At 39.8% G+C, this 16203-nt stretch overlaps 1 protein-coding gene across 1 annotated transcript; it reads left to right on the top strand.

Moving 5' to 3' along the window:
• Nucleotides 1-974: 974 nt before the first annotated feature.
• On the top strand, nt 975-14816 carry tdrkh (tudor and KH domain containing). The gene is made up of 14 exons (XM_084741208.1): nt 975-1054; nt 2813-2973; nt 3157-3248; nt 4194-4395; nt 5474-5613; nt 5708-6026; nt 6107-6273; nt 6693-6868; nt 8127-8191; nt 8347-8498; nt 8592-8702; nt 10363-10417; nt 13396-13477; nt 14409-14816. The coding sequence occupies exons 1-13, from the start codon at nt 990-992 to the stop codon at nt 13449-13451; spliced, it is 1761 nt and encodes a 586-aa protein (XP_084597334.1). The 5' UTR covers nt 975-989; the 3' UTR covers nt 13452-13477; nt 14409-14816.
• The last annotated feature ends 1387 nt before the right edge of the window (nt 14817-16203 follow it).

Here is a 16203-nt window from a genome sequence, read left to right on the forward strand (position 1 = left end):
CTTACCAAAACACAACGTGTTAACGGTGGTACCAAGCAGCATAACCGATCATGAAATTAATTTGTACTGTTTTATCTGATACAAATTGCTGTTTAACAAATCTATTGAATGCCGAAGTCATCTTAACATCTTAAAAATTTCAGAAAAGTCTTAATTTATGTTTTATAGGTATTTGTGTGTCTTAAATTAAGAAACAGCGCTTAAAATTGACATTGTTTGAACGAGGATCTCTATAGAGAAAAACATAACTGGGCTGCAGCCTACACGCAGTATGCAGACAGGATCCACTTTTGCAAAATTCATGTAGAGCTGCAACAATAAATTATTAGTTGCCAACTATTAAATTAATCACCATCTATTCTGTCAATCAATTGGTTGATTTTAAGAATTAAAATTCTCTGATTCCAGCTTCTTAAATGTGAATATTCTCTGGTTTCCTTTAGGGCTGCCCCTAATGATTATTTTTATAGTCAATTAATCAGTTAATTATTTTCTAGTTGTTTTAAATAGTCAGAAAATGGTGAAAATGTTGATCACTATTTCTCAAAGCCTAAAATGACGTCCTCAAATGTCTTGTTTTGCTCTCAACCCAAAAATATTTAGTTTACTGTCATGAAGGAGTAAAGACACCAAAAAATATTCACATTTAAGAAGCTGATATAAAAGAATTAATGACTTTTTTTATTAGGAAATTACTCCAACCAATTAATCAATTATCAAACAGAAACAAAAACAACTAATCGATAAAATAATAGAAAGGTTAATCAACAGTTAAAATAAGTAGTAGTTGCAGCCCTACCTCTATTGTGATTTCACTAAATTCTCTCCACACAGTGACATCAAAATGCAATGTGACTGACCAGTTGCTGTCATGCTGAAACTTTCTTCCTCTTCTACCTGTCTGTCAGTAGTCTTGAACTCGGATGTAATCAAAAAAACCGAGCCGGGATCGGAGAAGATTTGTGTCTTATTGTCACGATTCTTCCGAGATGGACGTTGGAGTGTCCAAGTCCCATGTGTTTCTCAACTACAGCCCCAGAGCCCTCTTCTCCCAGTGAGACACGCATCTGCATGGTGGTGCCGTGTGCTCCTCGGCCCTGCGTGGCCCCGATACTCTTCACTGTTGGCTTACCTCCAGTGCATTCTGTTTTCTGTGTGCGAGCTGTAGTTTGAGCAGTGTGATGTTCAAAGACTCAGAAAGAATTGGATGCAAGCGTTCAGTGATTAATGGAATGGCTGGAGGTCGCCCAACTACAGTAAATGGTATTCAGTGTGTGCAGCAGCTTTCAGTGCAGTCAGGTCAGTCAGGGCCGCTGCAGTTTGGCTTGGTGCATTTCTAAGAAGCGCAGTGCTGTGTGTGTGTGCGTGTGTGTGTGTGTGTGTGTGTGTGTAGTAAATACACTAAATGTTTCATCATTTAGGGGACTATATTGTGTGTATGTGACTGCTTGTGCACGGCGAATGATTTTGGCAAGTGATGTAGTCTGAGATTGTGAAAGGCTACATTGTAAGAATCTCCTGCAGTGGTTCTCAAAGTTGGGTCTTGGGGCCTCCAGGGGTCCTTTGAGGACCCCCCGGGAGGTCCCTAACAAAAACAAGCAACACGGAAGTTATAGAAGCACTACTGGGGCAATGAGTTTCAGTCCCACCAACCATCATGCATTTGAGAAAACGATCTCACCACAGTGTCCATTTACAACCCTGATTCCAGATCAGTTGAAATGCTGTGTAAACTCTAAGTAAAAAGAGAATGCAATGATTTGCACTTCCTTTTTGACCTGTATTCAACAGAATACAATACAAAAACAATAGTTAATGTTCAAACTGATAAGCTTGAAAGGCTGCTCTCAAGAATGGATGTGGTGAGGTTCACCACTTAGTGAAAAACTGTGCAAGTAAATAGTCCAAAAATTATGATTTGCAAATCATTGCATAGTTTTTATTTACTTTTTATACAGCGTCCCAGCCTTTTTTGTAATCAGGGTTGTCATTGCTGTTGTGTAGCTTTTAATCATATCCCATGATCTTCATCAGCAGATGGACTTGTTTGCATTTGAAGACAGAAACAGCTGATTCCACAATCAACAATGAACGCTGACACCCAAAGCAGCATTCTGAAAAGTTCTCTGACAAAATTTAAGTTTAAGTATTCACACAAATACTGGGCAAATTCCATGTGCTGAACAAAACCATGTGATGTGATGGAAAGCCCCAGAACTGTGGGCCACTGGGTGGAACTGTTTCTCACATGCTGTTTTCAAGGTCAAGAATGAATTTTGAACTTTATAATCAAGTTTGACAAAAAAAAAAAAAAAAAATCTGAAGTTTCTTGAGTCTAGATTTTTTTTTGTCAAATGATTGTTCTTAATGTCAAGGATGAACTTTCTCACCAACCATCATCAATCTTGTGCTCTTACCGAGATAATTGGGCTGCACAATTCAGTTGACAGTTGTATGAAATAATCAAAAGTGGGACAGAATCTAATCAGTTGGGGTGTAAAATAAAAATGTTTGAGAACACCTGATCTGTTTTGAATTCAGGCTGGCTGATGCTTTAAGTTTTGTGCTGCATGACCGTACATTCGCCCATCAAGCCGACAAAACACTGAGGATTGTACACGACACCAGCTAATACACTCTGACTGCAGTGACAGTCATTTTCACATTGTGCCACAGCAATAACCGACACACTGGAGTTGATGAACAGGACTGAACACACAAGGAAAATGTGCAGGAACCTCCAGGACCATTGGAAACGGTGACAGGCATGTCACTGCCAGTGGACAGAGACTTATGTCATGTCTGTGTTTAGGTGGAACATCCCGCTGGGTGCACAGCGTCTCATGGAAGCAGTGAAGGAAGGCCATAAGAGCACTATGAGCTCTAGCAAAATGGTGGCTCTGGCTGCGGGGCTCTCGGTCGGGGCCACAGTGGGCTACATCGTCTATCGTCACATCAGCAGCACCAACAATTGTGAGTATCTGCTGCTAAAGACTTACCTGCTACTGTCTACAGCCATTCTGGTAACGGTTTCTATGAAAGTCGTGTTTATAATGCATTGTAAGCACATTTCTAAGATATAGTGTTTGAGCTATAAAACAGTATTGCAATACTTTCCCTTATCTGTGATTGTTGTGTCTGTCTTGTCTTTAACAGGTCAGGGGCCGGACACTGAGGTGTCCAAGATGACACTTCCTGTAGAAGTTTATAGTAACATTTCCAGATACCAGGCCAAGTTTTTGGACATGGTGAGTAGTTCAACACCAGATAATAACTTCTCATCTACTGCTAGTAATGCACAATATCATAATGGTTATAACTGGATGTTTACATGGATAAATGCAAACCAGTGCAACAAGACACAGAACTACTTGTATAGGTACATTTATTTTAACTTAGACATAACTTTTCAAAGATCTACACACCTGTACATACAGACATGCTGTGTCTCAGAGCAAGATGAATGAATAATTGATATGTTGTTCAGGAGCTTACATAGCTTACACACAACTTTATTTCAAGGTACCACAATTTTGCTGTCTCACCAAAATCTGGAAAATTATTTCCAGATGGGGCTTTTTAGATCTCTGAGTGCAATTCACTCTTCTCCGCGCCCAGGTTCTCTGACATCATTACCGCACAGTTGTTGAGTTCTTTGCTTGTTCAGCTTGACCTACATTGCATTTTCAATCAGTGAAAGTATGAAAGTAAAGAAACTCATGTCATGCAGTGCACAGAGAGATGGTTGATTGTTGAGTCTCATTTCCAGGTCATCAGAAACTGATGCTTTGGGAGGTTTAGCTGGCACCAACCCAAAATGTCAGTCAGACAGCCAGTCAAATTGGCCTTATAATCTGTATAACATAATCCACTTTCTATCCTGAGAGCCTCCATCCAGAAATTTCACTTCTAATTTGATTTGTGCAATTATTATTTTCTTTATCTTCACTGGAACTGTTATCATATTAACTTCATTTTATTTTCTGCTGCAAGCAGACCCAGTTTCCTGATGCAGTTAAGAGTTCAATCTAATTTTTATCACAGTGGAGATTTGATGTTGTCCCAAGGGTTCAGTGCTTTTGTAGATGAAGGTGATGTACTTGGAGGAAACTCCTCTTGAAGTTAGGCATCATTTGTGTATCTTAAGTGAAGCCTAACTCTCTGCTCTCCCACGGTCTCTCTCTTTCTCTCAGGTGACCCAGCAGTCTGGAGCACATGTGAGGGTTCTGTCAGATTCGGGGGAGTCTGGATGTAAGACGGCCGTGTGCTTCCTGCTGCAGGGCTCTAAGGAGCAGGTCCTGCTGGCCCGCTGTGTCCTGAAGAACCTGGTCACTGACTGTGAACCAGTGTCAGAGGATTTGGAAGTTCCTCAGACTGCTTTTGGACGTATAATAGGTAGCTTCCAAACATAGAGGGCGATCACATTGACTCCTAGAACTTATTCGTTTTCCTCAGATTACTGCTAGTCTTTCTGTTAGCATGAGTCCATTTGGATGCTGAAAGCTGCTCTAATCAATATATCATATGAATAATGGATTGATGGGCAGCATGAAAGTTGTAGCTTGTACACGTAATAATGAACTCACGGAGACTGACACAGTGCCTCTGTTTGCTCATTGTCTTCTGGGCAGCTGCTAAAACCACTGCCTGCTCAACTGTAAACAGACTCTCTAACAGTAAACTAATCGACTATGAAACTAATCGTTTGCTGCAGCTCTACAGTTGCGAAACAACAGACAAGGAGCTGAAACTGACACTTTAACCTACGCTGTATATTTACTGCAAGATTGACAACTTACTGCTAACCTTTCCTCTGCTCTGCTCACATTTACATCACTTTTCTGCAGCTCTCTCTCTCTCTGACTGGTTTAGCTACACACTCGCGACTCACACATATGTCATGTGTTCTTTCTCCTCGATATCTGGTTGTTTGAGATTAGCTTTATTTGAGAAAAGGCTTCAGGCATCAAGACAAAAGACTGCTGTAAAAAATAGACAACGTGATGACTGTCCATCCAGAACTTTGCCAACATAAATGTGAAAATGTTTTAATGTGTAACAGACTGGACTGTACTGCCTGGTGGAAATGCAGTGTAACACTGTAATGTGATTATATGTCAGATGTTGCGTTTTTTCTGCTTCTTTCAAGTGTCCAGAAAAAATACATTCATACAGGTTCATGATTTGATTTGTAGTGTGGCTCATTGATGTGGTTGTGGCACTTTTTAACATCAGTGGAGCTCTATGGTGCAAAGGAAAAAGATGTATCAGGCTTTTAATACAGAAGGATACTTGAAGTGTTTGTTTGTGGGCGGTAAGATTACTAGGTTTAATCCGTAGGTTAGTTAAATGCTTCCTCTAAACAACCAGTCAGAAATCATGAGGTGTACTACAACAAGGAGACATTATGTTCATCATTTGTATTTGTGCCCATACCTCTGTGTTTGTGTGTGTGTGTGTGTGTGTGTTGCAGGCCGTGGTGGAGAGAGTTTGAAACTGATCACCAGGACCACAGGAGCCAAAGTGATTTGTTCCAAAGAGAAGACGCACGGCCCCGGGGCAAACGGCAAAGTGACAATCACAGGGACCAGACAGGAGGTGAAACAGGCCAAGGTGAGCAGCATTCACACTTTTTCTGTGGCCAGTCCTCTCAATTAAGCATGCAGTTGAGAATAAATGTAACCCCACTTTTGTGACGCGTTTGCAGGAGCTGATTCTAGAAAAAGTCAAAGAGGACACAGTGGTCAGGACGAAGATCTCCCAGTCGTCTGCCCTGCGGCAGAAACGTGGTCACACTGCTGTGAATCAGAGGCCAGAGAGCACAGAGACTGAAGCACCTGTGGGCTTAAACAACAACGGCCCCTACTCCCAGCCAGAAAAGAACGGACTCATCCACGCCAACGGAACCACAGGAGAACCAGAATATGTTTCAGACAAGATGGAAGAGCTGAAAGTCACCGACACGGACAACAAGGAGGAGGAGAGTGTCTCCACAGACTCTCTGTCTGAAATCTCCAAGTTTGAAAGTGAGTTCTCTGTAATTGAAGACTCTCGACCCTGCGACTCCTCATTATAATCTGTCCTTCTTTTTCTCTGTGTTGTCCAGTTCCCAGTCCAGACCTGAGCTTCCAGCCTGATGAACATCTGGAGGTTTATGTTTCTGCTTATGAGAACCCAAACCACTTCTGGATCCAGATCCTGGGGGTCCGTTCCCTGCAGCTGGACAAACTGACAGAGGAGATGAACCGCTTCTACAACAGTGCCAGTCCTACTGTAAGGACAGCTCCGTCTTTACTTAGATTGTCTCTGATGTGTATCCCAAATAACCATCTATAAATCCACGTAGAAATCATAAAAAAGATGCTTCTAAGAAGTGCAGAACCTGTCTGAGAATCATCAAGTTTTAAATTTATCTTCAGTGTTCAAATAATCCAGTGATAGTTGTCTGTAAGTCATGGCTACACTGTACACAAAAACTGCTAATTGCTAATTTGGTGTACTTATAATGGTGAATGTCCCATCAACTCTGACACTTCCATCTGTCCATTCATACACAGATGTCTGTGAACCTGTGAACCTTGAGTTGTCTCAGTTTCATCTTGTTCATATGTGAAATCCACTACTCTGTCATGTCAAAGTTAAAACAAATTGTCACCACCTCTGTGTATCTCCCCTGACTTTCTGTCCTCTAGGAGCAGAGGGTGGAGACTATTGTGGTGGGGGACATTGTGGCTGCTCCATTCCAAGAACATGGCACATGGAACAGGGCCAGGGTGCTGGGAGTCCTGGCCTCTGGACTGGTGGACCTTTATTACGTTGACTTTGGGGACAACGGCGAGCTGCCCAGAGAGAGCCTCTGCCGCATGAGGTAAGAGAGAGAGTTCCACACAGGACAGTAACATCTGGCAGAGCTTAAAGGGACTCTGTGCAGCCATGCTGACTGCCTGCTGGCCTTCATTTGATATTTACAGTCTGCTGTTCGCATATTTGTAATGTGTACCTTAGAACTTCCTGCAGTCCTTGTCCTGTATGATCAGCTTCTCATCAGAGTCCTGCAGGGATCCAAACACCCGCCTGCACCCGCAAAGCTGAGAACCAGAACCGACCCGTTACCCGCAATTATCTCTTAGTTAAATCTGCACCCGACCAGAACCGTGAACATAAGCCCCGCAACCCACTCCCATAACACACTTACATAGTCACTCACTTGTGTTCTGAACTCAGCTCCTGCAGCTGTAGATGTGTTTCTATAGTGACGATGAGCCACACTTGCAAATATTAAAATCTAATATTTTTTTAAACATTTTACAAGCACCAAAGACACTGAGAATGTTAGTCTTACAGTCTTTGAGCGCACAAAAAATCCTCCCAAACGTCTGACTTTGACAATGAACTGGCAGGATGTTGGGTCAAAGGTTGTGTCACAGGCTTTAATAAAAGCATGCGGCCTGATTGGACTTGATAGTACTGTATTAGCAAATATAAATGTTAAAATGTGCAGTCATTTTCATTTTTAATTTCGCCAGGGAAAAATACAATGTTGTATTGTATATAATGTATTATATTATATAAATATTTATTATACCTGTTACACACTATTTTTGCGGGGTTTATTTGGTGAATTTACAAATGTACAGGTCATATTTGTAAATCTAAGGTCTTCCCTCAGTTTAGAATCTGTATCGCTCATAAATAACGTCATCCAATGAAGGATCAGTGAAAGAAGGAGGGTTTTACAGCCGATTTTATCTGAAACTCTGAACATAACCTGCTCTCAACCAGGTTATGAACACATACGTTACCATGGTGATCTAGCCAGGTTAAAAGAGAGACACCTTCATGACACTGACATGACTTTAGGCTCACCATACTCCTCCTCTGCTGTGCACCCTCATGAAAGTTTGTTGTCTGCACTTCAGCCCCTGGAGTGATCATAGGAGATCTCTCAAACGTGTAGACATGTTCTCCTCTCTACCCCTGAGAAAACCGTGGACACACTGAGGGAGCTTGGCGTCGATCAGGAGTTCTGATGTTTTGTAATGCTGCTGTGTCGTGCAGATTATTTTATGTGGCATCAGTGACAAAATGTTATTAACAGCTTTTGCTTTGCTGCATTAACATTTCAGGAGCGACTTCCTCAGCTTGCCATTCCAAGCTATTGAGTGCAACTTAGCAGGAGTGAGACCAAAAGGTAAAGCTCTTTATCACACAGTAATATAACTGGGAAAAAAATGGAAAACAACAAATGCTGTACATTGTTCAGAAAGCTAATATTATTTTAACATTTTTATTTTATTTTCAAATATTATGAGTGTATTTTAATGCTGTCCTCCTGCTGTCCCTCAGGAAAGGTGTGGACTGAGGAGGCCCTGGATGAATTTGAGCAGCTGACACACAGTGCCTTGTGGAGACCCCTGCAGGCCAAACTGTGCAGCTACTCCCACTCTGAGATCTCTTCCTGGCCCAGCGTCAAGCTCTACGACAACAGCGAGGGCAAGGTTAGTTAGCGTTTCTTTCACCTCTGCTGTATCTGTGTTAGTCCGTTTGGTGCGTCTCTCATCCTGTCTGCTGTCTCCCTGCACACATCACAGACTGTAGACATCGGTGAGGAGCTCATCAGGCTGGGCCACGCTGTCAGCTTCCAGGAAGTGGTGAATGGCAAGACAGAGAGTGGCAATCTTGGCTCTCTCCAGAGGATGCTGGTGAGTCACTGAAATCTTTACTGGCCTCATTAACACTGTTAAAGATCTTTAAACCAGATTTTTCATTCTCATCACAGTAGAAAGGGGTTTTAATCAAGATTTAAGAGACATTTGAATTAAAGCACACTTGAATCCCATTATAATAATTAGAATAAAAGGAAGAATTTTCTCTTTCTTGAGTGCTTGTGTAGAATTTGATGCAGAGCTGAAATTATTAGTTCAGTGAGGATGTGCAGCTTCTTTGTTGATTTATATCATTTCAAATTTGCAACCCTGATTCCAAAAAGTTGGGACACCATGCAATGCATAAATAAAACAGGATGTGATCCTTTGCTAATCCTTTTTGACATTCACTCAATTGAAAACAGTACAAAGACAACATGTTTAATATATTTACAAGTAATTGATGACAGGGTTCTTACAGGAGCAGGGAATCCATGACAACACTTGAATTTTAATGTAGTGTGTAGAAATAAAATAAGTCAGAGAGAGCCTCATTTATTTTGCTTTTTGCACAAAATGAAGACGTTAGAGCCTCACTTGCACCTCAAACCTCACAAAATGCTGGGAGGCTGTTTCAATGAGTGTTGGCCTGAAAGTGAAAAATAAAAGAAAAGGATTTTAAGTCATTTGTCTTGTACTTGTTTTGCATGATTGTTTTATACTGGCTCAGCAGGTTATATGGGATGTAGGGTGCAACTAATGATTATTTACATTGTTGATTAATCTGTTAATTATTTTCTTGATTATACAATTAGTTCATTAGTCTTCAAAATGTCAGAAAATTGTGAAAAATGTTGAACAGTGTTTCCCAAAGCTCAAGATGTCAATCAATGAATTAATCCTGTCAAGATCTTGTCAGTTCTTCGTGTCTTTCCTGTTGTGATTATTTCAGTTATTGATTAATCTGTTGATCATTTTCTCCACTATTTGATTAATTGATTGGTCCATACATTGTCAGAAAATGTTGATCAGTTCAAACTCAAGATGACATTCTGACGTATCTTGTTTTGTCCACAACTCAAATATATTGAGTTTACTGTCAGAGAGGAGTAAAGAAACCAGAAAATATTCACATTTAAGAAGCTGAAATCAGAGTTTTTGTCACATTTTGAAACATAAACTTTGTTTTACTTTAATTTGTCTCCATTCTGTAGACTTCTGTTATGAAGGATGATTTAGGTTGTTTATAGCACAATAACATCTGATTTAAACATTTTAGGATGCATATGTTTATAAATATGCCATTAACTACAGCTCTAAGATGCTGGAAAAGCTTGAAAATACACCTTGAAAATGCTTGAAAAGTGCTTGAATTTGACTTCAGAATAGGTGGAGGAACCCTGGTAATCAACAGCCACTCAGTCTAGTTATAATGTTAAAATGTTAAAATGTTACATTAGAATTATTGCAAATCATAAGAACTGGCAGTGAATGTGTATTCAGGCTACATTCGATCTGTCTTCAATTGTGAAACCTGGATTTAAACCTGACACAGAGCTCACTTCAACAATTAGAAAAAGTCTGCAAAGGGAAAATGAGATTTTTGCTATTTTTTTATTTCTTTCTGCCAAACACAGTGTAGCCTACATGTCACTGCAACATGCTTTTTAAAAATTTCTTCAACACTCTTTCATCTTCCCTTCCTGTCCTCCTGCAGGATGACGTGATCGGAGCATCATCTGAGCTCAGTCTGTCCTGTATCAGCTTATCAGGTGAGTAACGGCAGAGGCGGATAAGTCTAGAGGAGTCAAGAAGAATCAAGGCAGATTTCTTTCTTTACATGTGTTACTGTTCTTTTTGGGGGGTGGGGTTGATTCAAGGCGAAGACTGTTCGTCTGAGCAGGTGTCATCAGCGCCGTCTTCTCCACATATCTGTAGATCCGTGGAGCTACATAATGTCAGTCCTTCGTCTACATTCCCTAACAGCTTTGCCCACTCCAGCTCAGCCAAAATGATTCACATTGTTCAGTCATCACCTACACCCACCCACACCACCACCCGCCACGCTCATTCTCATGTCTCCGTGCCAAACTCACAACTTTCTCCACCCTCCTCCGCTTCCTATCTGGAGAGTTCTTCGTGCATTTGGGAGTTAACCAGTGACGAGTTGATCGACGAAGGAGACACAGACAATGAACTGTTGAGTCTTGACAGAACGACAGACAGCTTTTACTCCTGCCAGAGCTCGAGCACGCAGGGGGACATCAGAACATCCTCCACGTCCGCCCACCGCCACACCAGCCGGGACTGCAGTCGCAGTGATGATGATGAGGGCCGGGAGGATAAAGGAAGAGATGACAGCACAAAGAACAGCGTGATTGTTTGGAGTGAAAGCAGCTTCATCACTGACAGCAGCGATCTTATTTACGTGGGACTCACTGAGCCTGGTGGAGACATGTTTCAGCCCCGTGACACAGGTGATGGAGCACTGCCACCACCAGCGCTCACAGGTGGGGCAAATACTGACATGTGTGAAGCTGGAATAGATGAGAAAACAAATTTGGGGGAAAAAATATTGGATGAAGATAAAATGGAAGTTGGTACAAAACCAGACGAGGAAGAAGTACGGCAGAAATGTGGAACTGACGACAGGCAAACAGGACAAACAACAGATTTCAGCATTAATCCCTGCCCATACACAACAAATAACACAGGTCCAGGTAAATGCTGACATCAAACTCTGTAATTCACATGCTTTGGGTGATGTCTGCAAGAGATTAACACACGGATATCTTTCATATCTTTCTCACACGTTCTGTAAACACTGTAATCCAGAAGTGTTTCCTCTGGTTCCTCAAGGGTGGCACTGGCACTAAAAGACTGGACCCTGTTATTAAAATAACAGCTTGTTGTGAAAAGTATTTCCCTCTAATCTGGGACCAAAATTAGCACCATCCACCAGCCAAATGCTGGCAAGTTATGCATGTGGCTGATTACCAGCCAATCCCCAATTTAAAAATGCCACAGCCCAATTTGAATTCTGAAAATCCTCTGAGACCCAAACAAACCTTTCATCACAACTCTGATCAAAACACAAGACTGATCGGACCAATGAGCAGACGTCAGATACGTTACAATGTTAATGTGACAAGTCACCAAATGGCTGTTAAACTTATTTAATCAGAAATATTTTATGGTTACGTCAGTCTTATAAAATTGAAACTTAAAGGGATAATTCACCCAAAACACTGTCACACCTCCCACACCCAGTTCAGACAGTGTGCACGTGTACATGGCTCCAAGCTAAGGATCAACAGTGAAGATTCAGGCTAAATTCATGGTGTACTTGACATCTTTGAAGGCAGCTTGGCATGTCAGGGCTTTAGGAGACTTTAGACTTTAGGAGACCAGACGAACTTTATGGGACATTTTATAACACTATTTCTTATCTAGCCCAGTACTGTCCAGATGTTCTATCAGTTTCTTAATTTTAGTTCAATTATCCAGGTCAGAGTCCTGCATGGGTCTGTTTTTACAAACCCACACCGGTCTGGAACTGTGAATATAAGCCCCGTGACCTGACCCACGCCTGTGATTTAACATACAAATAGTCACTTACTTTTGTTCTCAACTGGTGCAGCGCCTGCACTCCTGCAGCTGTAGATGTGTTTCCATAGTGACACCAAGCCTAGCTTGTGGCTATCAACAGCTAATACTTCTTGAAACATTTTTTTTTTTTTCGGAAGCCACTCATAACGTTACTCTCACAATCTCTCAGTGCACCGCAATCTTCCACATATCCACCCTGTGCTTCGATAATGTATCGTCCACAATTTGGCTATTTTTGCCTTCATGTCATGAGTTTTAGCCAGCAGCTAGCCTTCATCCCTGTCACAGAGGCATCCCAGTGTTTAGCAGGAAGTGGGAGCAAAAGTTGTGTTGTACCCTTTCACAATAAAATCCTGGCGGCTGATTGGACTTTCTTAAGGGAAAAGCATATTATTTTATTCTCTGTGTTGTGTTATTGCTTTCATCTGCTACTCGCCTGCAACTAGTTCATTTCTACCCATGCCAGCACCTGTCAATTTATATAAATATATTTTTTAACCATTACACAAGTTTTTGCAGGTCACACACTGGTTACCTGCGGATACCCAACCCGGTACAGGGTTCTAATCCAGGTTGCGTGTGCAGAATTAAAACGGTCTCTCCAGCTCCCAGGCCTTTCAACAGCTTCTTCCTTTAAAGTGAAGAATTGCACAGTGATGTGTAATGTAATTTTCTTTACATCACAGGAGCTGCTCTCAAAGCCAAGGTATTAGTGCCGATAACAAGTATTTTTGAATGATACCCGGCCCTACGGTATCAGTTTAGCAACTTTATAATGCCATGATTTGTCGAATGTGTGTGTGATTTCTATCATGCTGTGAAGCTCTGCCCCATGTTGCACTTAAATAAAACCAGCCAAATGTCTCAAGCGTCTGATCAGACAATAAATAAACAAGGCTGAGAATCTGAGCGAGGATTCAGTGCCAGCTTTCAGTACTTGACACTTTTCGATACTTGATGCCACAGACACATTTCAGTTGGTGTCAGGAGTTTTTACTTCTCTGGACTTCATTCCATCGTGACTCCGTCGGCCTTCTGCACTGTGGTGGATAAAAACACAAAGTCCAGTTGTTCAAGTTGTTGGTGTAATGACTGTTGAATAACCAATAACTGTAGTTTTTTTTTCCTTTTTGTACATCAGAAGCTGCCTCAATCTCAGGAAGCGTCGATGATGTCATAGAGGATGAGCTCCTCTGAGGCCAAAGACGAACATACATATCAAGGTATGATCTACTGCAGGGTTCCTACACCTTTTCCAGAGGTGGCAAAACTCAAATAGAAGTACAGATACTTGTGTAAAAAGACTAAAATAGAAGAACTGATTCAACTTCATTACTCAAAAAAGTGAAAAAGTTCAGGCTCTGAAATGTTCTCAAGGTATAAAAGTAAAAAGTCGTCCTCTGAAGGATATTTCTACTGACGGTTTCTGTGCAAAGCTGACTTAACCTCACCTTTTCTCCACAGTCGAGTCTCCCTCTGTGTCCGTTTCACCTTGTTGCGTCTTTTATCTTGTTTTTGTCTTGTTGCATCTTTTATGTAATTTTCATCATGTTATTTTATATTTGTCTTGTTACATCTTTTATGACATTTTTGTGTTTCGTCTTGTTATGTATTGTAACGTCATTTTCATCTTGTTACGTCGTCTTATGTTGTATTTGTCTTGTTACACATTTCACATTGTTTGTATCTTGTTATGTCTTTTTACATCATTTTCGTCTTGCATTACTATTGCAACTGAAGTAATGAGACTGTTTTGAAAATGTAGGGAGTAAAAGTAAAAAGTTGTCAGAGAAATAAAAACTCAGGTAAAGTACAGTTGCCTGAAAAATTGACTTAAGTACAGTAACAAAGTATTTGTACTTATTTGTACTCACACAGTTTTCCAGCATTTTCAAGCTTTTCTAGCACCTTCCAGAAAAGAAAAGAAAAAAAAAGTCCAAATTCTCTGATTTCAGCTGTTGTGAAAGTAATGCAATTGCTATTTCAGGCAGTTTTAAGCACTTCATCCAAAATCCAAGCACTTTTCAAACCTTGAAAACACTTCTCAAGGATTTCCAGCAGCAGTAAGAACCATTTTTTTTTACCATTGTCTTAATGGGTTTCTGCAGCATTTTATCTGTAAACGTAATGACCTGTCCTCTTCTCACCTTCCAGCTCTGACCATCCACTCCTGTGCATCAGCTTGAATGAGATGAAGAGGACGTTTCCTTGTCTGACCCAAACTCAACCGCATAAACCCTCATCGTGAAGCCTTACCTACTTGATGAGCGACAGTGCGACGGTTCTTCCAGCCATGTTCACTTTATTGTTGTTACTTTGGTACGAATTCATTCTCATGTTTTGCCTTTTTGCTGTTCTGTTGTACCCGATGCTGCTTTGCTTCTATGTGTTGTTAATATATTTTTGTGTTCAAGAAATGAAGAGAGGAACAAAAACAGAATGCCAGTATTATTTTTGAAAAGCACTGTGATGAGTCACTGGAACCAGATGGCAGCTGGTTAGCTAATAATATCTTTTTTTTTCTCTTTATGTGTGTGTATTAAGATTTAATGGCCTATATAATATAATTGGGCTTCACAAGTTATTATATTTTGGAAAGGAAACCATACTGTTTTATTGAATGTGTTCAGTGATAGTTTGTCTTCAGAGGTGTGATAGACTGCACTATGTTAAAATAAAGGATTTATTTTATGTCACAAGAATTGTTTGTCTTTTACTTTGAAATGCTGTTAATACTGTAAATGCATATTTCAAAATAAAATAGATAAGGAGTGTGTTAGAAATGGTCATTTCCCTCTAATGCTGCCTTAGATAGATATTTAGAAGAGGGTCAATTCTACTTTCAGCATAAATCTGAATTGCTTGAAGTTGCTAAGTAATACTTAATAGTATGAAACAGTGACTTGAAAAAGGTCCAGTGCATAACAATGTCAGAAATCAAATATAATATTCATGTATGTTTTCAGTACAATAACAATATTTTTGTAATATTAACAGAAATTTTGGAAAAAAATAAAACTAAGGCAATCAGTTAAATGAATCTTCAACTTTGTTAATTGTTTGTCTCTATTTTGGCAAATGGTTTACACTCAGAATACAAGTGTAGGGAGACTTTTAGATTTTTAGCATTTCCACCTGTAAAATAAAAAATGTCTCTGTGATAAGACATAATAATGAGATAAAAAGGTATCATTTTTAAGTTGTGATTTTGACGTTTGATCTCAATTGACTTTATATCCCAGAATCATGGCTTCTTATCCTCTATTTTTTTTCATCTTTTTATCTCATAATTTGGACTTACTAACACATAGATGCAACTTTTTTTTAATCCCAGCTAACATTGGGCAACACTGTATAATTATACATGATAATTGTCTGTAGTATTGTGCTAAAAGAAAAAAATACAAGTAATATTGCCTTGTGAATAACAAATAAATGCACAGAGATTTAGTTGCACAAGATGATTTCATATTATGAAGCAACACTAATGCATGGGATGATTGCATGGTGTAAATGTAATTATATAAATATACAGTATATTGCACAGGATAATTGCATTTTAGAGATATGAAAGTTTACTGTACAGAAAATAAAATATATAAGGATATATATATATATTATATACAAACTTATATAGAGACTGGTATACATATATAAAAGGACAGAGTAGATAATGTGATCTAAATAAATATTCAAAATATATACATGTATAAAGCACCAGTATACCTGTACAGTGTAAAGGATTTATATATTTTTATGATATGTGTTGATATTTTTTATTGGCTGTATATTTTCATTGTAAAAAACAATTATTTTTATATAATAACGTTCCCTCTGTTTAAAGTGGTGTTGGTTTGACACAGTATTATTATACACGTGTTATTCTGTCCTTAAATTGCAGAGGCCATTCATTCATTTCCATTACACAGTCCACTGTTTTGTTTCTGTG

Source organism: Lutjanus erythropterus, chromosome 17 (genome assembly GCF_056507025.1).
Source record: "Lutjanus erythropterus isolate fLutEry1 chromosome 17, fLutEry1.hap2, whole genome shotgun sequence".
Classification (NCBI taxonomy): Eukaryota; Metazoa; Chordata; class Actinopteri; order Lutjaniformes; family Lutjanidae; genus Lutjanus; species Lutjanus erythropterus.

Coding starts and splice junctions, on each gene's coding strand:
- tdrkh (XM_084741208.1), top strand. CDS start 990: ATGGACGTTGGAGTGTCCAAGTCCCATGTGTTTCTCAACTACAGCCCC. Junction 2,974..3,156: donor CATCAGCAGCACCAACAATT/GTGAGTATCTGC, acceptor TGTCTTTAACAG/GTCAGGGGCCGGACACTGAG. Junction 6,027..6,106: donor TGAAATCTCCAAGTTTGAAA/GTGAGTTCTCTG, acceptor TGTGTTGTCCAG/TTCCCAGTCCAGACCTGAGC.